The sequence below is a fragment of the Stegodyphus dumicola genome, chromosome 2, assembly GCF_044657685.1.
Source record: "Stegodyphus dumicola isolate Sdum_Otavi_A_Nest chromosome 2, ASM4465768v1".
NCBI lineage: Eukaryota > Metazoa > Arthropoda > Arachnida > Araneae > Eresidae > Stegodyphus > Stegodyphus dumicola.
This window is the reverse complement of record NC_140769.1, coordinates 216,432,896-216,458,442: the sequence shown is the minus strand read 5'-3', so window position 1 is coordinate 216,458,442 and position 25,547 is coordinate 216,432,896. Positions and strand designations below refer to the sequence as shown.

General features: G+C 30.7%; 1 protein-coding gene across 8 annotated transcripts in view; it reads right to left on the bottom strand.

The window, feature by feature from the left end:
- LOC118190971 (voltage-gated inwardly rectifying potassium channel KCNH6-like) overlaps positions 1-23,794 on the bottom strand; it is a 609,494-nt gene extending 585,700 nt beyond the window's left edge. For 4 of the 8 annotated variants that reach the window (XM_085811757.1, XM_085811761.1, XM_085811758.1 and 1 more), the window contains exon 1: positions 23,595-23,794. In XM_085811757.1, the coding sequence (XP_085667883.1) occupies positions 23,595-23,670 (76 nt within the window). In that variant the 5' untranslated portion in view covers positions 23,671-23,794. The remainder of the gene's footprint in view (positions 1-23,594) is intronic. The other 4 variants (XM_085811760.1, XM_085811762.1, XM_085811763.1 and 1 more) reach the window with 1 other exon arrangement.
- Positions 23,795-25,547: the final 1,753 nt, after the last annotated feature.

The window sequence follows — 25,547 nt, the reverse complement described above, 5'->3', positions numbered from 1 at the left end:
TCCTGCATTTAAAAAACTTATAAAAAGCTGGAGGAAAACACCTCAGTTTCAGTTTGTTTACAAAACTGTTGTTGTTTACTGCAGCGAATTCGCGGTGAAATCGGATTAGCTTTCTATATTTTGAACTAGATTCTGTTGAACGTTTTAGTAGTTTGAAAAAAATAACTACTGTGAGATACTGTAATATTGCACGAAAGAAGAATTTTAAGAATTTTGTTTTATTTGTTCTGATAATAATAAATTTTATTCACTTTTCATCGGACTCATCAATTTATTGCGAACCCGTATGCACGCAACAATATATATGCTTTTAAATATGGTTATGATTTTTCTTAATTTTCTGGAGACAAATGAACATTTTTACGTTTCACATTTATCATTTTTACCTGTTTGAATAATCCACCTCTATACTACTCTTTAATTCAAACATTTCTATTCTAGAAAGGTTTAACTACACATATTTTACTACTGAAATATTTCTTTTCGAATTATGTTGAGAAAATGATCTTCATCATTCAAGAGTTTTAATTATGTATGTTATAACACTAAAGTTTGTATATTTTCAACAAATGTATTTACACTTTTTTATTTGTATTCTTAAATTATTTTTCATGAAATATAGATTTATTCAAAACTTTTCACATTAACTAGAGGTATTTTCTCTTTTCTCTTATTCTTCTACTCTTATACTGAAGATTCCAGAGGATTCGAGACTCTAATTCGAATTTGAGTTCAGATTCAAGAAAATTTAGGATTTGTCTCATTTCGAAATATTTTTAATGCATTTATATTCTATTAGGGTCCATTTTGCTGCTCCTATGGAAAACAAGAGTAAATTTATATAAAATACATTTAATCTATATATATGAAGATCTATATATATCTGTGTATTTGTTTGTTCGCTAATAACTCAGTCACCACTATATCTATCGTCAACAAACATCTTACAATCATTTTCTGGGTCGTGTAAAAACTCTACGGCCCCTTTCTTCCAAAAAAATAGCTAATATCAGAGATATTAATTAACTCGAAAAAAAGATCATTTTCGCCCTCATTTTTCCGAATGGCAACAGTCTCGCAAGCAGCAGACGAAAATCTGCTTTTTTTCCAAAGTTGTTGTTACTGCTGGTTTCAAATCCTAGAGTTTGTTAATAAAGTATTTCTAAGTTTTACGATAAAATAAAAATAGCATTGCCAAACATTAAATACATTATTCCCGATTCCAAAAATTCGTTGAAAGCCATTTCGACCATTCCCATTATCGTACGACTTTAATCAGCCGAGATATTAATTAAAAACTCTGAAAACGCTAATTTTCGTGCTCATTTTTCCGAGTGGCAACAGTCTTGCGCGTTGGAGATAAAAATTCTCTATTTCGAAAAGTGTTGCTACTGCTCGCTTTTCAAATCGTAAAGTTTGTTAACCACAAATTTGTTAGTTTTACATAATCTATACATATAAAGAAGAATGTCTGTTTGTGTGTTTGTTTGTTATTGATTTCTGATCAATTATGATAAATTTATTTCCCACATTGAATCGGCTAAAATTAAACGTATAGATGAATTATTGGGGGGAACTTTAGCTTTTGCGACCATTTGGTCAGAAAGGCGAAAATCATTAAAAACAGCGTTCCATTGTTGCTGATAAAATGAGAGAGAATTAGTTTATTTTTCTATCGAAATTTTTTATGTGGGTCCCATATCGCATCACACTGAAAACTGTATGACTATGAATCATATTTTTTGCATCATTATTAGAGAAGGATTACCAGCGGTATCGTTCTCTCTGTTGTTAGATGCATTACTCTGAATCTAACTCAACTGGCATTGGGTACTTCCGCTAGTTAGATGTAAATGTGAAAAATTTTTAAAACGTTTAGGAGTCGCAGTTTTGAGATTTGCCACAGCTATTAAAATTTATCATCAGTATATTATTCAGAATAGTTAATTAGTTTGGCTAATTATTGTCATTATTATGTGTATTTACATCATATAAGATATTTTCCTTAGATTTTAAAAACCCACCCGTTGGGCGATTGATTAACACCTGAACAATGGTAATTAGACTCGGTTTCAACTCCTTGCAAAATGGCTATACAAAAGGTTTCCTCATGCGTAAATTGAATACGAGCTAGTTTGCTTAAAAACATCTTCCACGAAGTCATCCTTCCTCTTAGAAATAAAGCTTTCGTCAGCTTTGTTGCAAGAAATTATGCCATAAATCTTTTTAATTTTATCCATGCTATTGTGCGTATTCTCTTCCGAAATTAAAATTGAATAACTTAAAAAATATGTTAAAATAATAGCAATAGCAACTCTAATAATTATCGTAAGATAAACAGCGAACTGCTATTATATTTATAAAATCTAAATTAGTTTTGAATAATTAATTAAGTAACATCTCCATTTCCTATTTTGCAGACAGCCGTTACCTTTGGGGAAACTTTTATCAATCCTTAAGTTCGACCAAAGTTGTCAGTTTAAAAATATGAGTATGGCTCCGAAAATGTTACATAACTCCCCTACACATCATACGCCTGAGCTAAAAAAATTATGCTTCCAAACTGAATGTATGGATGTAGCTACCTCTTTTAAAACTCACTGTAATCGTAACTGAAATCTGACCGCCTCTTTGTCTCATCTATCACTCCCTAAAACTGAAGGTAAATCCTTGGGGAGAAATTTCCCGCGTTTCTCGATATTAATGAACAACCATGGAACTTGTAACTGCCTGAAAAAAAAAAAATATCGAAGAAGGGGGAAAAACTTTTTTTTTTACCATTGCGAGAATTTCCCAGAATGCTCGAGTTTTGATTGCGTGATTTGGAGTAACATAACTCTTTGTTTCATTTATAAGGAAAAAACGATCATTTGTTCATAAATACAGGAATCAGGAACTCGGTTTTAAATAGCCTTTGCAGGTTTAATTAAAAATGAATAAATATCCAAACTAAAATTGCTTGCAAATTAATCTGTTTCTTTTAAAATGCTGCATATCAAATACAAATTTGGTCTTAAAATAAGTGAATTCTTCAGAATTCGGAAAATGACGTCATTCCAGTGGCTTCAGATATTTTTGAAAATTATTTAAAATCGCAATAAGTTCTTTTTAAGAATAATTTGAGTAAACTTCCAGTCATTTTGCAGATGATGGACTTATTTGGTTGTCCACGGTGTGTCTGCAGAGTCTTGGGACTTATACTTTTAACACATTCCAGCAAATCTCCCAAACGATAATAGACAGTATTTATTACTAACAACTTGCTTTTCTTAAATATTAACTTATTAACATTAACTCATGTAGCATTTTTTTTCTTAAATGTTGTTTGCTTACTGGTAGAATTTTCTTTTTCAGTTTAACCGTTTGCTTTGATTCAACAAACATATGCTGTCATTTATTCGAGTGTTGAACAAAATGTAGCCGAAAATTCGGAAATAGAGATATTTAAAATGTTATATGAAACATATGGGTATCGCGAATTAATGCTATGGAGTGTTTTATTTGGTATTTGCAATTTCGGAAAGGATTCGAGGGAGGCTGATGAATCCAACAGTGATGGTCTTTCAGTCTTGAACAGATGAGAGCATCACTAAAAAATCGCCACCTGTATCTTCAAATGATAACTGATGAGCTTAACATTGGTAAAGAAACTGTTGACAAAATTGTCAATTTTCATTTCGTTCCTCACGCGTTCACTGAAGAAATGAAAGGAGATCTAAATTTTCCGCGAGTCACTATTTAGTCACTACAATTACAGTTTATTTGAAAAAAACCAGCGTTAATATCAATGGCAGATATTAACGCTGGTTTTTCTCAAATAAACTGTAATTGTAAATGAAGCTTGGTACTTTATTTACGATCTTAGACAAAATGACGATCATCTGCTCCGGATGGAGAATGTTGTTCGTAGCCACAGAAATTTTGGTTTCAGAAATCTCAAGTAAAGATATGTCGGTGAAATGTTTTGATTGTAAACTCATAATTCACAAGTAAATTATTCCTGAGGGACAAATGGTTGATTCCGTAGTTTATAAACATGTGAAGCCAATTCATCACGTTCATCCAGAAAAAACAATATTTAATAACTGGTCTCTGCTACTCGTCAATGCGTCGTATACAGTTCTATTCTTTCCATTTCCGTCAAGCAGTTTCTAGCAAAGAGAGTGTTACAGCTCTCAAGCCAGCACCATGCTCACCAGACGTATTTTTTGGAGAGTATTTTCTCTTTCCTAAAATGAAGACATACCATTTTAAAGGTCATTGTTTTAATAGCACTGAATAGATTCAGGAAACCTTAACCAGGGACTTAGATAGTATTCCAAACAATGAGTTCTGTGGCCCAGATGGTATAGTGTTTAAGGGAGCCTACTGCGATACCGAAGGGCTTGGATTCGAAAGCCGAAGAAGGCATGGTTGTTTGTAAACGCATAGTGTCTTTGCGGCATGGGGGCACTATAAATATATGGCGAGCCGCAAGTCCTCTCGAGAGGTTGATGGTAGGGGAAGAGGGGGTAAAATGCCTTTGGACCCGTCCTCCCGGGGTGCTCTCCATCAACATTGGAGATGGAACTGAGCGTAGTCGTAGTGTCACTTGTAGAGTGCTCAAGGCTCTTGCCAACGAAAAGTGCAATGTTGCTCCTTGATACTATCAGTTTCGTGGGTTGCCATGATCAATTTCGTGGGTTTGTTCCGATGTTACTGTCAGACAAGTGAGATAAGTCACAACAACAACACAACGAAATTCAAGTTTTGTCTTGTGACAATATCTTGTAGTTATCCTACTGTAGTTTCCATTTTATGCATAATCATAATAAAAATATCTAGTAAAATTTTTAATGTAGTTATTAAACCCCCTTTTGCATTGTAAGAGTTGTAAACTCCTCGCTTTTGCATTGGATCCGAGAAGATATTTAGTGTATGGATTCATGGCAGAAAAATATTATCATATCGCATTTTCCCTGTTAATTGTCAATTAAAACCGTTTATTTCTTATATATAATGCATAAATAATTTATCTAACTTGACTGCTTGGATAAAATCGTGTTCATCACTGTAACCACTTTTTGAAGATTTTCCTTTTTATATGCTGTTATAAAATTTAATATCTACAAGAGCAGATTTTGTTACGTCTCAAATTGTGCTTCTTAATCTTTTTACTGAATTTTATTACCAGAACCCTAATGTTAACTTAACACTAAAACGAATTTATTGTTTTTTTTTACGGCATACCGTTTATTACACATTAAACATTTAATAATTTACAACTCTGATAATGTATTCGTATCCGCGAAAAAAATGAAAGTGTTCAAGAAAACTATTTTGGGGGTTTTATTTCTGTGACCTTTCTAGGAAAGCTAACTCTTCTCAGTTGGCAAGCCATTTTTGTATGCATGCGAAAGACAGAGAATAGTACGGATACTTGATATATTAAGCAGAAAATACACAAAAATAACTTAGTAGAATTTTGAATCTGGTAGCATAACCATCTTCGGTCATTTTGTTTTAAAATGGGAAATGATTAATCTCTACATATAATAAAAGAAAGAGTCTTTGTGTCTTTAGTTCGTGCTGCGCGTAAATATAAACCTAGGGCTACGAAATTTGGTAAATAGTTAAATTCATTGAGTTTCTTATTCAAAAATTCGTTTAAAGTTTAAAAAATATGAAATAGAAATTAAAACACAAATTCCCGAAATTCAAGGTTCGGGTTTCCAGGTGCCCATATATTTTTCCATACCCCATATTTTGAATCACTACGTTATTCAAAATTTGATGGTATCGTTGTTTTCTCACAGTGCGAGAAACATATATACATTCATGCAGATTCTTCATAATTTAATTTCTTTAAATATAATACAAAGCGATAATATTTTGTGGCAACAGTTTGAAAAATGATAAATCCGTTTATAGTGATTTGACGCAAAATGCAGTTTCGAGATAAATAGCTCTTTGAGCTAAAAAGTAATATTATACATAAAACATTATTTTATATTAATTAATAGTATATTAGTAATTATATATATAGCAAAGTATTAATTTTAATTAAAGCAAAGTATTCTTTTAAATTTAGATTTTTACTGTACTAATATAATTTCTGTAATAAATTAGTTTTTTAATTTATTATCTATAACAGATTTTTGTTTGAAACACAACACTGGGGATATTTTTATCCTTCTTTTTTAACGTTTTATGATTCTAAAGGTGCTTCTATAAATAAGTTTTATAAAATAAAGGCATAATTGCTTTGGTCTTATTAATACATTTTATATGAAATGAAACTTATCATATATCTTTAAATCCATACAATAGGATGTAAAACGGAAATTTTCTGTGAGTGAGTATAACTAACGGAATTCCTAAATGTGAATAATTTTGTTGCTATTAAATTCTCAAAGGAAAGTGAAACGTTTCATTATGTGAGTCTAATGGAACGATAAATTGGGTTTTTTTATATACCAAGTCAATAAAATCATATTAAAATATATAACTATTATTGTCATCAATCTTTTTAATGTTTTTCTTTACTTTTATCCTCTCAATTGTATATTACTGGTTCTTTCATTTCAAAAAAGAAAATAATATTTTGAATATAACTTTTTATAATTTTAAATTTATTGACAAAGTTGTTTTCATAATTTTTATGCGGGTTTGGAAGGAAGCAAAATGGATTTTTACAAGTCTACCTCCTAGCAATACTTTAAAAAAAAAATTACAATAATTATTGTTAATTTTAATTATTTTTATAAAACTATGTTAGAAATGTTAATGAAATACTCAAGTATAGCGTTTTGAAATGTTTGACCTGGAAGAAGTATCCAAAATCACAGGATTAAGTACCCTTTGATGTGGGAATACAAGATCCCCTTTTCTTTAAATTTTAATTTTTAATTCATTAGGATATACTTATTTAATGCTAATTAAATAGATTGTCCTCTCTGTCATTCTGTACAACAATATATTTGTTAAAAGTTTAAGTTGCAGAAAGGATTTTAAAAGAATAAAATCTATGAAAAAGCAATTAATTTTTCCCAATGTTCCGTACGATTCGATTGAGATTTAGTCTAATAAAATTTCCATGCCTCTTTCGTAATCAACGAGCGGCTGATTGATTTTCTTTCAGTGATTGATTTCTGATTCAGTGTTAGTTCGCCTCGAATTCTTTTGTCTTTAATAAAACAAGCTGCTTGCATATGGTTTTACTTGTATTATCATGTAGCATAACTTCCCTGATCAATATAGCGCTTACTAAAGCTGACTGACGTAGCGATGGACCTGAATTCGATTCCCTGAGAAGGTATGGATGTTTGCAAGTACATAGTGTCTGTGCGGCATTGGAGCTCTCAAAAACTGGCGAAAGCCTCCTTGATTGGTTTGCTAGTAGGGAAAGAAGTGACCCTCAGATCACCCCTTGAACGTTCTACGTCACTATTGGGCCGGAACTGTACAGTGCGATACCTAAAGAAACCAATGGTTAAATTCTGTATAACCGTACCTGTATAACCAATGGTTAAATTCTGGTGCCCCACTTACTTGTACCTGTATCGTACAATAAGAATGCAAACTAGTTTCCCTTAGAAAGTTTTCCAAGAAAGCATTCTCACACTTATGTTTACAATTAAACTGCCAAAAAATCAGAGTCAAATGATAGTGTAAAATGGTAATAAACAATTTAAATAATATAATAGGTAATGTTGTCCAATATCTATTTTCGTTTAAAACTTAAAGCAATTTAGATGATTCAGCAGTTATGCTCTTTTCCTAATTTCCAAAATTTATATTTAATTCTTTTGGAACAATCATAATTTAACAATATATATTTCGTAGAGTTATTCATATTATATCATTATTTAATGCTATTTAAAATATAATATTCTACTTGAGCAAAAATGGGTTTATGGTCTTGTTTTACACAAATTATTTTTTTATTTTAAAATTGGGAAAATAAAAACAAAATTATGCTTAATTTTTAGATTCTCAAATAAAAATTTATTTCAATGTTTTATTTTATTTAAAATGGATACTGATTGTGGTTTTACTAATAGTTCATAACTTTCTAAGTAAATAAAATGATCAATTCTTTGTTAAATTCCACAGACAAAATTGTGTTTTGTCTATGGAAAAATTCTTTTATAATAGCTGCAAAAATAAAATATTACAAAATATTAAAAATTTTAAACCGCATTTTTAAAAAAGCATTTTATCTTTTGAGGGAAAAAAAACAATTTTCCGGTTTTTCTAATTTTGGATCGGCTGCGGTTCTAGATAATCCGCATGTTTAGAAATTCTGTGACATTAACTTACATTACATGTTATATTAACTACCGATTACAAAGATATCTATGAACAATCGTTTAGTAAATTTTTAGAAATTATACATTTGAAATGCGAAACAAAGAAAATAAATTATATATTTATGTAAGTTATACATTTTACGGAATAGCTCAACTCTAATATTCATTTAATAAGTTAGTTAGTTAAATCTCATCTTCATCTACACAATCAGCTTATTAAATACTTTTTGCGAAATTTCCAGTTATCTATCCGATGAGTCTTAACTATAATACTGTATCGGTCGTCAGCAGAATTATAATCAATATTTCCTTTTCTCATGCATCGTCGAACGGTTCTAATATCGTAAAAAAGGGCAATCCACACGAAATATTTGATGCATTTCCAATGGCATTAGAGGTAGATGAAAATAGTTTCGAACTGTAGCGGGAAATAATTTGTAGTCATGGTACTGGTTGAGCAATCGATGCCACAAACCATTATCGTTTGAAAGGAGAGAGGGGGGAATGCTAGGAACTTTTGGAATACAAACAAGAGAATATTACGAAATTGTAGGTGTGGAAGAAAGAATTAGTCAGACTGAATTTTATTTCGAGCCTGATAACCTTTAAACAAATGAGGGTTATTAAAACGTTTGTGTTAGCGTAAAATTTTACTGTGCTTCATTCCGATAGAAATATGAATGGTTTAAAAATGTACAAAAAATTTATATTGCTGCTCTCTACGGGTTCGTGGATTTGGAGTGATTGATAAAAATACTTGATGAAGAATCGAATTACAATTTATTCGCCGATATTACTCGGGACAGTTCCAAAAACACGTTTGCAGTCGTCTAAAAGACTACTTTAAACATGCTGAAACAATCAGCAACACAGCTTTCGAGATACAAAGGTGAAGAAAATTTCACGGCAAAGCGCTAAAGAACAGCTCCCGACTGGGTTCGGTCGTTCTCAAGCAAATCTCTGAGCTCAAAACTCTACTATTGAACTCAACATACTCTGCTACTACTCAAGATACTCTCTTACTCCACATACAGGCAGAGTATATATAGCTTTTGACATGCGTTCGATAACATTATCGGGAAAACTGTTAAGAATTCGTTATAGAATGTTCTCGCCTCGTCTATATCATATTGCCAATTTTTTCGCCAAATGGGCGATTTTGTGCCAAATCTGGCAACGCTGTCTTCCCTCCCCCGCTCCTTTCTGGCAACTCTAAGCCCGATTTGTGGCAAAACTATCTTACCGCAGCTGGACATTTTGTAGCAATATAGTTGCTTCATTAATAGATGTCTAGTGATTGTATTCTTTGCAACCATAACATTTTTAAAAAATCTGTTGTGTACACCACATGACTTCCTTGTGCGGAATATTAAATTATACGCATTTTTTCTTGCATTTTGTTTAAACTTATTGGATTTAATTATATTTACTTCGCCGACAGCACATAAACCACAATAGAATAAGTGCATTCTTTAAAATTCACTCTATTTGTTTACCATAGCGACACTCTGGCGCTAGGTTCACTTAACAGCATTATATTTCGTTCATATTATAACTCAGAATTGACAAAATTTGTATCATTTAAAGAATTATCTAATCGTTGCCACATGTTCTATTCAAGTACTATAATAAAGCTAGAACGACGTATAAAAGAAATTAAGCAAACAAACCAAAAAAGAAACAGTTTTTCACAGACGATTGAGTATTTCTCATTCAATTAATTCAGTTCTCACTTCGCGACAAGGTAAAAATACATAAAAACTCAAAATATCTCTACTAACAATTACTAATTATTAAAAATTAAATAATTAAAAATTAAGTAAATCTTAAACACTTATTTCCTCGAAAAAATTACAGAAAGGACTAAGCATGATTTAAATCGCAATAATAAATGAAGGCGTTTATCTTTGTTGTTGCGAAGCTACGTTTCTCTAGATTGGCCACAAATTCACTACTCAGCTGTTTCAAATGTAAACAAGCAATGGCCGCTATCAAAATAGGCTTAGCGGCACTTAAACAACTTTTAAATTGTTGATAATTCTAAAAATATTGCATACAGATTTACTAAAGGCATAAAACCCTTAACCGGAAGATAAAAATAACATAATTCAATCATTTTTAAAGACAAAAATGTACAATTTACAAACATATAAGAGTAAAGAAACTGAGATAACTGAGCCGGGTAACAGAGTGGATATATTTATAAATATATTTATATACGTTTGGCGCGGCCGATTGAAACCAAAATACGAGGTGCACATCTACATGCTATAGTAGTCCTATATACAAAATTTCAACGTTCTGAGGCTACTCGTTTTTGATTTATGCGAGATACGTACGTACGTACATACGTTCGTACAGACGGCACGAAAAATTCTCTTCAGAATTCATTTTAAAGCAGTTTTTTAGTTTTTTTTTTTTTTTTTTTTTTTTTGAGGAAAAGAGTCTTTTATTCTGTCCTTACGTACAGATATCACGCAAAAACATCGTTAAATTGCTTTCGAAAGCGATCAAAGTGGATATTTTCGTTGAAATATGCTGCCTGAAGCTTTTCGGGATTACAATACTTCCTTTTTACTTCGTAAAAGGAAGTAAAAACAGTGAAGCATCGTTTATACGTTTCGCATGTGTACGTTTTTTACGTTAGTACGTCTTTTCATTTCCATCCTAATTTATTCCTATTCATATTAACAGTAAACGGTTCCGTTTATACAGCCCACCAGTTTTACCCAGGTTCAATCTCAGTGAAGGGGAGTATGGGAGTGAATGGTAATATGGAGTTTTCAGGTGGTTTCACTTGTGTAGCTTGAATAATAACTTGTTTCCTTTAAAAGGTTATTTCCCTAAGCCAGATATCCCTTGTATGCTTTACCATAGTCAATTAATCTAACCATTTCATTTATACAATGCTTAACATCGGTTATATACCGTTTCTTTTCTGTTCTTACTCTTTCGCAGCTTAAACAGCTATTCTTAAGCCTTTTCTTTCTTCGGATAACATGAACAAATTATACATTGGGTTATTTAGACGAGTAAGGAAGACATTGAATGTCTTAGACTGAATAAGATCTTTCAAATCCGATTAGAGGTTGGAAGAAAACTCGCTTCAAAAGATCAAATAGACAATGAAGTCCGAAGATCAGACAGGTTTGCTGATGAGAGAGGATTAATTCCTATTCATATGGTAAGCATATTTGACATGGACTACTGCTTTCCTTTTGAAATTTTATCTGTTTTACTTTATCTTGAAAATTAAAAGGCGTAGAAGATAAAACTTGGGATTTTTTTTCCTTGCAGAAAAATTAAATTCTTAATACTTAAATTCTTCTTGAAAGAATCTGTATTATACTCAACATAAGCAGATAAGATCTTCATCATTATGTTAACTATCATACCGTTTGAATTTTGTGGTTCTATGATATAATAAATATTTTAAAAAATCAAGATGCGAAAATTAAATCTCTATAGCAGTGGTTTTTAATTGTATAACCAGCGAATTCGTTGGGTTACCAGATTTGAACTATTATCGCCATTGTTGGCGGTGTTTACATTTACTGAGTTCTTTGCAGAAGTGCTTCCTAATATATTATTATAGTACACTACGTCGTCATGTGCTTGTCTGAGACGTCAAACACATGTAGAAAATTTTGTATAATAATACAATTTATCACAAGAAAAATATATGCAAAAAAATCCTAAAAACAAGGCAAAAAAATCTGAAATCTTTCAGATTTTATATTACACCCAAAGGGTTTTTTTTTTTTTTTTTTTTTTTTTTTTTTTTTTTTTTTTTTTTTCATTTACACATACACACATACCTTTCGAGAACATTTATGTTAACACCTCTTTGGGCTAAAAATATTAAAAAAAAAAAACATATCTTTAGAATTTCCGATAGACAGCCTCGCGCGCTAGAGATAAAATATTTTATTCGACACTATATGTTGCCACTGCTCGCTTTGAAATCGTTGAGTTTCTTAATAAAGAATTCGTTAAGGTTTGAAAAATATAAAATAGATAACAAACCCAATACGAAATTCAAGATTAGGGCTTCCAGGTGGCCATACTCGGGTGGAGGGAGGACTACTTTGTTCAAAATTTGATGGCTCTAGGTATCGTTAATTTTGATAATGCGAGAAATATACATACATTCATGCAGATTCTTCATAATTTAATTTCTTTAAATATTATGCAGGGCGATAATAGTTGGTGGCAATAATTTAAAGAGTAATATACCATTTATAGTGATTCGACGCAAAATGCAGTTTCGAGACTAATAGTCATTCTGGTCTTATGCCCCTGAAATTCCAAATAAATTAAAATATATGCATGGGATTCTAAAATAAAATTTCATTTACACGTCTTTTTCATGTATACGTCTTTTTGAGCAGTCTCGTGAAAAGACATAAATATTTACATTACCAATATTTACATTACCGTAAATATTACATTGTTATCACCCTACGTCAGTTTACAAACTAGATGTATCCATAGTGGGTGTATTCTGTGCTTAATCGATTTTAGAAAAGCACATTTATATTACAGGCGTAAAGGAAACAGTGCGTTCATGGAGGACTTTCTAAAAGAAATTTTCTCATATTTACGAACAGGCATACTGACAGAAATGTTCATCAGAATTCGAATGCAGATGGAACTGCTAGTGCTCAATTATTACACGCCACTGGCGGGCTCTTATATCCTTAAGCACTGTTATGTTTTCTAACTAAGGTTACGTTATTCATATTGCGTTATACTACTACTATGCATTTTTCATTTACGTTTCTTAGCAAGCATAGCCGCTGCCCGAAGCATCATATCTCTAATGCATTCCATGCGTCTTTTCAATGTAACCAGTTCTCCAAAATGCTTTCATTCGGCAAAATATAAAAGCTTTTAATTTAGCGTTCAGACTGATTCAATTTGTAGCTGTTCAATAAATTGAATAGTTTAAAATCATTTTAGTAATTTAAATCTTTATTTTAGCTTCTAATAAAATATTTAATGATTTACTTTTTTAATTAAATTTGCAACTCAAGTGATAGTTTTATAAATATTTGTTTCATTATTGCATTCAATAAAAATTATTCGTACGTTTTGCTATATATTATGTACTACCTAGTATATATTCAGTTTTTAATAAAAACTCTAAAAATATAATTTAAAATTAATTTGATGTACTTGTGTTATATTGCATCCAAACGATAACTTTATAATTACTTTGTTACTTACGCATGATGTTCTGCAACTGTGGATTTAACAATGGATTTCCTCAGCTTTCCTAGACATGCATTCGAGTTTACGTTTCTAAGAAAACTTTTACGAAACCATCGCATTTTTGCCTAACATTTTCTGTTGTTCTACTAATAAAGTAGATATTCTTGCTAATAAAATATTTATTATGCATTCATTAAACAAAATCGGCGTTCGGGAAAAAACGATGAAGATAAACTTGTAAAGTCGTCAATTTTTTATCAGCAGGAACCTTGGGAAACTTTGCTGAATTTTGTCCAACCAGAGAACATTGTTCGAGACCTTCCAATTACTAGTTCATTAAAACAACAAGGACACATGAGAATATTGTCTTTAATTCCTTACATGGTAAATTAATATTAAAGGGGTCATTCGCAAATTTAATAATGAATGCTGCTTTGACCCGATGAAACTATTATTCTCTAATACTGTTGTCGATAAAGAAACATTCCTTTTCTGCATTTTATTAGAAAAAAACTCTAGTATTCGAAGTCTCGTCTGTAAAATCTTGATCTTTTCGTTACAGGTTAGGCAGTAATAATCTTTTTTTTTTTTTTTTAATTTCACTTCGAAGAACTATTACTTCTAAACCATTAATTAAAATAATTACCACAGATAAGGTATAGATACATCTTAAAATCTTCAGATTCTCAGTACATCTGTCTTCATCTGTAATGCATATAGTGTGCGTAAACGCAAAAGGAAAATAAACAACAAGTTAAATCGTGGTTAATTAGAATCAAGAACCATCAATCGTCAATTAAATCTTCAGCAAATCGGAATCGAAGTTATTCTATATATGTATTCTATTCCATTTTAACATTTTATAGTTCTTGGTCGGAAATATATTTAAAAAATTATAAATTTCATTATACGATTAACTTCAAAATACATAAAATTATCAAAATGTGTAAATATCAATTATGCTGCAATTACTTGGTTGACACAGTTATTTTAAATCTTTCTTTCCAAATTTTCATGGGATTAGAATTATCTGTTTCATTATGGTTTGGGAAAATTCAAGATCAATTAATAGCTTTTTAGCAATAGAATTCTGTAATGATAGTAGCTAATGGGCATTATAAGATGAAATCTTATATTTCAATATGTAATGCTTATTCTTTTCTGCAAGATATGTCAGCAAATACAGTAATATATATAACCGGAACTAATCCTGAAATGTTATCATTATACAAGGAATCTCCAGACTGGTTGCAGACATTTTTGTTTACAAAACAAATGTTTTTCTTTGTAGACGAAAATGGCCGCTTTCGGTGATGAAAGTTTATTCAAGTACATGATCCACTTAACTTAAAAAGAAAAAATCTGATGTGTACACCACATGACTTCCTTGCACGGAATATTAAATTATACGCATTTTTCTTGCATTTCATTTAAACTTATTGGATTGAATTAAATCTACTTCATCGATAGCGCATAAACCACAATAAAATAAATGCACTCTTTAAAATTCACTATATTTGTTTACCATAGCGACACTCTGGTTCACTTAACAGCGTTACATTTCATTCATATTAGAATGCATATAAATTTATATCAATTGAAGAATCATCTAATCGTCGCCACATGTTCTATTCAAATACTATAATAAATCTAAAACGATCTATAAAAGAAATTAAGCAAATAAAACGCAAATAAAACAAAAAAGAAACTGTTTTTCACTGACGATTCAGTATTTCTCATGGCGTTATCTTTGTTTTTGTGAAGCTTAGTTTCTCTAAATTGGCAACAAATCCGCTATTTTGCCAAGTTTGAAATGTAAACAAACATGTCCGCCATCGCAAAATTAATTAGGTTTAGCAGCACTAAAACAACTTTTAAATTGTTGATAACTCCACAAATATCGCATGCAAATTTACTACAGGCATAATAACTTAACCGGAAGATAAGAACAACATAATTCAATCATTTTTTAAATCAAAAAATGCACAACTTGCAAACATATAAGAGTAAAGAAACGGAGATCACTGAGCCGATTAACAGAGTTGCTATTGTATATAAATATATTTATATACGTTTGGTGCGGCTGATTGCAACTAAAATACGAGGTGCACATCTACATGTTACAGCAGTCCTATATACAAAATTTCACCGTTCTGAGGCTACTCGTTTTTGAGTTAAGCCAGATACGTACGTACGTACAGAAGCCACAAAAGAATTCTCTTCAGAATTTATTTGAAATTAGTTTTATAATTTTTTGGGTGGAAAAGTCTTTTATTCTGTCCTTACGTACAGATGTCACGCAAAACATCGCTAAACTGTATTCAATAGCGGTCAAAATGGATATTTTCGTTGAAATATAATGCCTTAAAATTTCGCGATTGCAATACTTCCTCTTTACTTCGTACAAGGACCTAAAAAGTAAAACGGATTGTTGCGAAATTTAAGCCAGCTAAATTAAAAACGTCTGGTAATTAAAAACTGATAAACTGATATGGTCGAGGGATTTACAGAATAAAATTTCAAATTTTCTTCTAAATAAGAAATCATAAATGTTGCGTAATGGATTTAACGATATAGAATGGTATTTCATTAGTATTTTCTACTGCGTTTGTTAAACTCTTATAATATATTCTTAAACTAATTTAATTAAAATAATATTAATATTCACTTATTTCTTTTTAGTAAACAAATAAGTGAATATTAATGCAGGTATTAAGTGTTTCATAAAAAATTTTTACTGCGACAGCTAACTATTTATACATTTCTATCCATCAAATATATGTATCTGTCTATTATATTTCTACGCCATATTTAGGATGACCAGTTTTAATAGCCATGTATGACGTTATGCCTAAAGAAATTATTACGCTTTAGTTACACTTAAGATTTTTAATCTCTGTAACAAAGACGTTTCAGTTAATAAAATAATGAGCTATCGTTAATTACATTTTACAGTCCATGATTTTCAATCCTCTCATCTCTAAATTAATAAATTAAATAAAACATTTTATTAACCCTTAAGGGTTTTTAGAAAAAGCTTTTAAAACGACCGTTTGAAGGAAACGTTTCCATGAATTAATCATGAATTAAACGGATTTAGAAATATTACTAAAATGTAAATATGCAAAAGGAAAACATCTAAGAAATGTTGATATTATGTACTTTAAAATTAAGATTTAGTTGTATTATACAAAGTAATAAACAAACAGAAGCAATACCAAAAATAGCAGAAATTAATTTAACATATTCCCTAGAGAAAAGTACTAATATTTAAGTCTTAAAAGTATTAAAATAAGGTTTCATCTTACATAATATATGCCATAGTGTAGTAATAATGAATCTAATAATGTAGTAATAATGCCATAGTGTAGTAATAATGAAGTATGTAGTAATAATGAATCAATTATTAAGCAAACATTCTTTAAACTGTTATTATAAAATGAACTCTTATTGCATTATCTTTGGCGATTATTCTTCTGTGAAACAATTTATACGACGGAAATTATCTCTGAAATGTCAACAGGTTTTACTCAGGTATCAGTCTTTAATTATCTGCTTACTAATAAAAATTATTTCTCTTTTTCAGTTCAAATTAATAGAGTTTATATAGCTACTTATGGATGGCAACACACTGCCCTGTTTTAACCGAAAACCTGAAAGTGCGCATTACAGTTTGAACGCTTACAGTTTACATCTTTTTGTTATTAAACTGAATCATTAGAATATTTCATCCTCATTTGACATAAGGGGCATTTACAGATTTCATTCTGCATAATATTTCGTACGCACTGCTTCAAACTATGCAAATTAAAAAAAAAAATTATATTAGATTATTTCCAAACAGCATGGTTTTCCACATTTCATGATATATGTATATTTGCTCCGTGTGCTTCTTATTATACAGATCAAACTCCCTATTATCAGTTCTAATTATTATTGTAGGGCAATGGTCTCAAACTGACTCAAAAAGCAATTGTATGCGGTCCGAGAACACATTTGAGTTATGTTTTTGTTGCCAATACGGTGCTGCAAAACTTTCAAGATTTTAGATATTTAGTCCGAGTTTGCATTATTTTCATTATAGTTATAAACATACTTGAACGACTCAGAAAAAAATTGTGAATGGAGTTAATAAATTTAAAGGGTGATATAAATCTTGAAGATACAGATTTTATTAACTTTATTTGTACATGTCAAAAAATAAATAAACTCATTTACGAATTTTTGTACTAATAACAATCACTTTGCTTGAAAATACATTCATATATGAACAACTTTTTTTTTCCAGATTTGACAATTAATAAGAAAAGAAATCGATTGATCTATGGGCATCTACAGCCCGCGATGAATATAATTTCTAGTTATTTCTACCGATACTGCATAAATTGTTAAGCATAAATTAAGCGACACTGCATAAATTGTAAGAAAGACATCTAGGCAACGGGCAACTTTATTGGAAGGAAGAAAAGAGTAACTTGTAAATAATAGACACAGAGCAGATGCCCTCAAACTCTTCCGCGTAATCAATGGAATTTCTCAATGTGTTTTGCAAGACAAAATTCGAAAAGATTTTTAAATACCACGTGAACCGCAAAAGACCTAAAATAATTAATTAAATCAGTCTTCTTAATTCTAATGTTATGGTTACGTAAAATAATAACGTAAAATGACATTATTCCTGAATAAAATTCTAAAGAAATAATGATCCTTTCATTTTCCTGCTACTTCTTTAACATTTTTTTTTCTGAGAACGGTACGAGCTCCGCAAAATCTTATAGTTTAATTGGTCGTCTGAATCAACATTTTTTTTAAATTCCCTTAGTCAACATTGTTTGAAGACACTGATACAGAGTATAGTGAAGGTATATGTGGGATACCCAAACAGCTAGCTTGCTACTCGGTAAGGTTAGATTCTTTAAATATGGCATTCTCTTCGAGAGTTATCTGCCTAAGAAGAGATATGCTTTCGTGGAGACTTCTCTGAGAGAAACTGGCTTATATTCACGTTACACATGGTAAAATCACAAAACCATCCATGCAGCCAGCCCATTCGCTTGGGTTCGAACCCGAGCTAGGTCAGATTACCAGTATTCAGCTGTCTTAACCCCTCGACCACTGACAAGGTCCTAATTTACAAGCACAAAGTATTGTAGCAAACGACTTTACAGCGGAGTGTCAGTAGTGTTAGTAGGCCAGGAAGTTGTGACCCTATGCGCTAATAAGATCTTTCAAGCAATACCTAAAGCTAAGTTACTATTAAATTTGAATTTAATTTATTCAGTCGTGCAGCTTTTAACTTACGTCATTCAACTTTGAACCCATGTTGCGCCATTCAACTTTTAACTCATATTACGCCATTCAACTTTGAACCCGTGTTACCCCATTCAACTTTTATCTTATATAGAAGGAGTTAGGTATTTATACAAACACTTAATAAATGGTTTATGCATAATGAGCTAGCTTCATATTCAGTTCGTTGATTCTGGCTGTTCATTTTTGAGTCACTGCCTGAAAAATACTTTCGTCTGGTAAAAATCTATAGTTTTCCTTGTTTTTATCACTTCACATCATCTTTGTGTTTTGTTTTCCGTAGGAGTTTTAAACCCTTGCAAATAAAACGTAATTTGAACGACTTGATTCTATCTCCCCCTTCATTGACAGAAACCTTTTTACTTCCGATAACATAGATTGCAGTTTTCCAGCCATTAGTGTTAAGCTTTTAACTTCATAGCAATCAACCTGCTCACGTATTTAGTTCGCTCCCTCTAAATAAGCCACTAGATTTTTATTTTCTGTGAGTGAGATCCTAATATAAGAATTCTTCCTTAATTCGATGAGGGCGTAATGCGTGCAATAAATAATGGGGATTTCAGTGTAATTCAAAAGAGGTTAATTACATATATACAAATTATAACAAATTAATGTCTATAGTTATAAAGATTCATGGCAAACGTTTACTAATGTAATATCAAACTAATTCATTTTACACGTTAGTTCTATTCATGCTTTATTCATATTCCATTGCTACTGCAAAACCGTTGCTATAAAACTCATTTACATCGTTAGATTTTATAATGTCAAACATACCTGGTGAAAATAATCTAAGCTCTTTAACGCATTTTGGCGCCAAAAATGTTTTAGTAATGATGTTAATTAATATTTAAAAGGATTTATTGAAAAGATTTTAAAATTTTTTTCCTGGTTGAGTATGTTGATTTTTCTCTTTATAACGTGTGAGAAATTTGAAAATTATTCGAGCTACCTTTAAAAGATCAAGCGCTAATATTATTTCCCTAAGAACTACGGTATGGTCTAAGTACTATAATATTTTGATGTAAAGTTATAATATGTCAGAAGCATAAAAAATATTTCTGGAGGCGGAAGAAAATGGTTTTTTTTTTTAAATATCACCGATTCTCATGTGTTCCAAAACAAAAGAGTGCAGGATAATATTCTGCATTTCGATATCTTTTGTGATATTACTTAAAATGAATGCTAATTTTTCGCTAAGCAAATTGAATTCTTAGCTTACTTAAATGTTTCATTTCCCAACTTTTTCCAAACTGAATCATAGCAACTAGCATTTGAATTCAGATTCAGAGACCAAAATACTTAATTCAGATTTCTACATTTTAAGCTAATCTGATTAATAGAAGGGAACAATAACAATAATAATTTTCGGTTCTTAATAACAAGAACATTCATGAAGCATAATTTTTAAATTGCTTCATCGTGCATGTTCAAACAAGCCACGGATTTTTATTATTTGTAAGTTGTTTGTTCAAATCTATTAAGCTTTAGAATATTAGCATAATTAGCTAAAAACTGGGTTTAATTTTATCTACAAAAATGTTTTAATATTCTTTTTAAACTCTAGTGTAGATTCATGTAATGTTTCCTTTAAAAAATTATGTATGCTTACACATTTTATAAACTTGGCATTATACTAGCACATGCTAATTACATTCTGGTATAAATTATTTATAAGTGAATCCATGTATATGTAAAACTAGCACTTCTAATAATTGCACTAATATGATTCCTATTACTTTTATCGTATCGTTTGGTAGGAGTGTTTTTAATTTCGAATTTGATTAAATAAATTATTTTTATCAATATAATTTTTATTTCCAAGCATCTTCGCATTTTAAGATATCTAAGGTTTTTCCCAAAAAAAATTAATCAATAAGAAAATTAAAATAAGAATCTTATCAGTGTGCGATACATAAATATTCGAAAAATCACGGTTTTTATGAAACAATGGATATCGATGAAAATATATTGTAATTTTGCAAAACTTACTGCAAAATTCAAATATTTAGTGTCAGGAGAAAAGTTTATTGTACGTAAAATAGAAAACTTCAATATTTTATTCAAATTAATTAGTTTACAGCAATAAATTTACTACAAATCTATTCTAAGGAAGAATTTATTCTATATGTAACTCATCAAGATTAAAACTTTCATTCATAATTCCAAAAATAATCCTATTCTGTAAAAATTATATAAAATATTTTTGCCGGTGAAACCATCCAAAGACGGTAATAAAATATTGCTTATTTTGACCCCTGCAATCATTTCAATACCCATAATTCATGAATATAATAAATTTATTCGTGATAGGATAATATTCCTAAAATAACCCAAAATTGTAATAGTTAATGAATAAAATAAACGATCTTTGTCTTGTACGAAAAAAGGTCTCCATGATACTTTTATTTAAAATATGTAAGTGAAGTTATAAAATCATCTACAAATTATCTATCTGAATTACAGCACTGGAGTAACAATTAGTTTAGTCTGATAAAATACATAATTACAAAAATATCTGATGATTAATAAATAATCTGATATTGAATTACGCGATAAAATGTATTTTTTGTTTTTACCTTTAATTTAACCTTTCAAATGTTTCTAGCAATGTTTATATTAATAAATTTAAAACTTGTATCTTCAGCTGTAAAAGTTAAAATTTTTATCGCCAACATGCAGAAGTGAAAACAGGAAATATAGCTCCTTCCAAAACTTATCTGTACGCCTAATAGTTTAGAATTTTAAGGCATTCAAACTCTTTTATTACGTAATAGGCTTTATTAAATTAAATTATAAATTGATAAAATCTAAATATTCATTAATTTACATACGGTAGAAATGTACACTTTTATACAGTTTATACCACAATCGCATTGAGTAATTGTTTTAAAATGCATTAATAATTCTTATAATTATGAATGCTTTGTTAAAATAGTAGTTAGGATTTGATTCCGACTAAGCAATCATGCTTCTACTAAAGCCCTCCTATTGTTCCTCAAATTTAAACTGAAATAATTAATAAAATATAGATTATACACTCACAACGCAAAAGTCCCTAATCTCTCAGTATTTTAAAGTACTATCAAACTATTTTCCTTTTTTAAAAAAAAGAGAATGCAAGCTCTTAATAATGAACTTCAGAAAATTTCCTTACTGTCATAAATATATTAAATGCAAAGTTTTTTTTTCCTAACTTATCTATATCTTAAGTAGTTTGCAGAAAAACTGTGTGAATTATAATTTATTCAAATGTATTGATATATAATACAGATGCATTCAAAGTAAATTTAACAACTGAAACTAATATCTGAAAATCTTATCTTTAACCTTTCCAAACGCTTAAATCTTGATCAATGTGTTTGCAAAATAAAAAGGGCATTTTTTTCATTGGTTTCAAGTAACTGATGTATAAATACTGAAAATATTTTTTATAAAAAACGAATTTGAATTATTGATTTCTGTCTAGTGTTTGATAGAACACTAATAAATGTTATTGTCAATATACTTCAAATAAGCAACTATAATTTAAACATTTTTAACATAAACTGAGGTAAAACAGGTTTTTTTTTCCACTTAAAATTAGGAAACTTATTTCGTGAGCTAATTGTTCCAAAATTTAAAGATCAAGATTCTGATAGATTAGTGAAGTTAAACAGCAAGAATCAGCGTAATTGTTTAACTTCTCCAATAATCGTTATTCAGTGTGTTATTTTAACCTAAATTTCTAATAGGTATTGCACATTATCCTTAGTTTGCAAAGAAATTTACGATAATATTTAGTACAGTAATTGATAAATATTCTAAACCATAAATAAAATTTTAATAACATTTACTGAGCGAAATCAATATGTGTCTCTAAATAGTTTAGCATGCATGTTTACGACTAACAGAAGCGGCATGTAGTGTATAATAAACATTGATCAAATATTCATGTAAATTTACATTAAAAAGTGCTCTCTAAACTTTGAAAGTACACATAATTATTTTAAATGTATGTAAATTCTTCTTTATGTTTTTAATCTCTTCTACAAACCATTTTCACAGCCTTTTCAAATGTCATCGTATTTATACGAGAATTATATTTTTATCCGTAATACCTTTGCAAAAACTGAAACCTAAAGGTTCATTAAGTATTGCCATCTTTCTTTTTAATGACATTAGATTTCTCGCTTGTATTTTATGATATTATTCTGTTCGATACGTTTTAACTGCATTGGCTATGACTGCAGTGAGTTGTATACTCTTTTTTGCATTGCGTATCCATGGCAACGCGTAGACTTCGATAACGGAACTGAATTACGTATCATTTCGTCACGAATAGAACGATGCAAAGAAACTTCATGGGGGTCACTGGACTCCGGATGGTCCCAAAAACAACTTAAGCCTCTTCGAAGGTTCGAAAATCTCTGCCAAGTGTCCCAAAGCGCCTGCACCCGGCAGTGATGCTCTCAACCGCCATTGCTCTTGATGCTCTTTTCGAAGTCTGCCTCTGGTAATCCCTCTTCTCCAACTCTCATCCCCTTCATCATCTTCGTTAATCCTGCGGCAAACGGGAATAAAAATAGGATGGACACCGATCGGAGAAGTTGGGAAGGGTATGGGGTAAAAGACTGTTGGAATAAAAAATGGTACATGACTCGGAGAGGGACGAGATTTTGAACACGGCGAGGGGAAAACGACAGTACGCGCCATGTTTTCGGGATCGATATAGCACACTCGCTGGCGCGATCTCTTTCGTAATCTATGGCCGAGAGAGAAAACAGGCTTCGTACTTACTGAGACCTTCGAACTTCCTGATAATGCTGTCGACGAATGTTGTCTGTGGGGCAACGTGGCCCCTCCTCACTGGCATGTTGCCGCCGCCTTTGATCAGAAGGGGTCCAGCATATTCCTGGGGCGGCGCGGGAACCGTGGTCCCGAGCACTGTCTGTGACGGACAGCCATCGGTTTCTGCGGGTGGCCACTGACTGGCGAGCCGCCCCTGCCTACCCTACTTTGGCGCTTCAGTGATTGCTGTGACAGCGCCATCTCCTGGGGGCCCGAGGTGACTCTCAACTGGTGGGTGGACACCGATGAAGATCCCACGCATGGAAACGTAAAAACTGGGTTTTGATTCTGAAGCGGGAAGTTCTGATTGCTAAAAGACTTCGAAATTCTAATCAAGTTATATTAAGTCACTTGACGGACATCTGAAGTTTTGAAGATTTTTTGTTATATTTATGGCAGTAAAATAGATAATTTTGTGTATCTTAGTTAATTGCATCTTTTCCTTGTGAAACGGTAAAAGATTTTGTTGCTCTAATGAATGACTTCAGATGACGAAGGGAAATAAATCCTATTTCTTTAACAAAAAAATTAGCGTAAAAAATTTACAGCAAGCACCTAGTTTTTAAGCATTTTCTAGTATAAGTTTCAAAGTAAAAAGACTGAGGAATAGAATGTTTGTCAGTCTCCGCCGTTAGAAACATCTATAACTTAATATTTGATTTTTTTACAATTACTTTATGTCATGATACGAAGGCTTTTACTATCTACACGACTTCGAAAGCCCAAACTTTGCAAGAGGTATATGATCGTGTCTATTCACTCTAGGGAACTGAGAGATGTTTCCACTTCACCTGGCATAAGATCTTTAATTCATCCTGCAGATTAATATTAGACATTACTCAAATAACTAAGAGCTTTAAATGCAATATATGTGATTCTTATCAATTTATAAGTTTATTCTTTTAGTAATATCTCTATTTGATGTACTTTATAAGGCATTTTATGCATACAATTTATAACTATTTAGTTGATAACTTTTATAAACATAAAAATTACTATAAATTAATTAAACGTGTTTCTAGCTCCATGCATTACGCGTATCGCTATAGAATAACTTATGTTATACCCGCGTTAGATTTATTGTACAAATTATTCTAACTCTATGATTAATTTATATAATGATGTACAAAACAAGTTTTTTTGTTAGTTTCATGAGTTACTTTTAATACAAACTGGAAAAAAAAAAAAAAAAAAAAAAAAAAAAATTTTCCCCCTTGCCTATTTTTTCCATAGATTTAAAAGCCTCATTATTAAAATATGTAAGTGACATAAAAATATATTTTCCTTAATTAATAAATTACATATATTTTAGAAAATCTGTAAAAATTCCTATTATAAAATTCAAAGGAATTGATAAGTCGCAGATGACTTAAAATTCTTGTGTTTTTTAACATTTTAATTGCCAATTCATTATTATATCTTGTTAATTATTAAAAATTGATTATTCATTTCTTAATTTTTTATGTTTAATAAATTCAACATTAATGTGAAAACGACTTACAAAATACCTAGAGGGACCGGTTTTTAAGCCTTGCTTCTAGCATTAAAATGTGTGAAATTTTAAATATATATGTATATATTTCATATTTCCTCTTAAGAATAGAGTCCGGCTAAAAATCAAAATCAAGTAACTAAAATAACCATCTTTGTGTCAACTTGTAATAAATCAATAAGCTTTCGAAGCGAGAAAAGTGAAAAATCAACTGTGCTCTTGCCTGGATTTGAACCGCAGATTTTTCCATTTACTAGGCAGAAATACTAACCACTTACACCGCTAGAGCACGCATGGAGGAATGCGATAATTCCTTTACGTTTTCCCCATGCAAAGGACAATAGAAGAGAGGCAGGAGAGCCAGTTGACCAACTCCAGGTGGTAATTATCATCCACTACATTTTAATTCC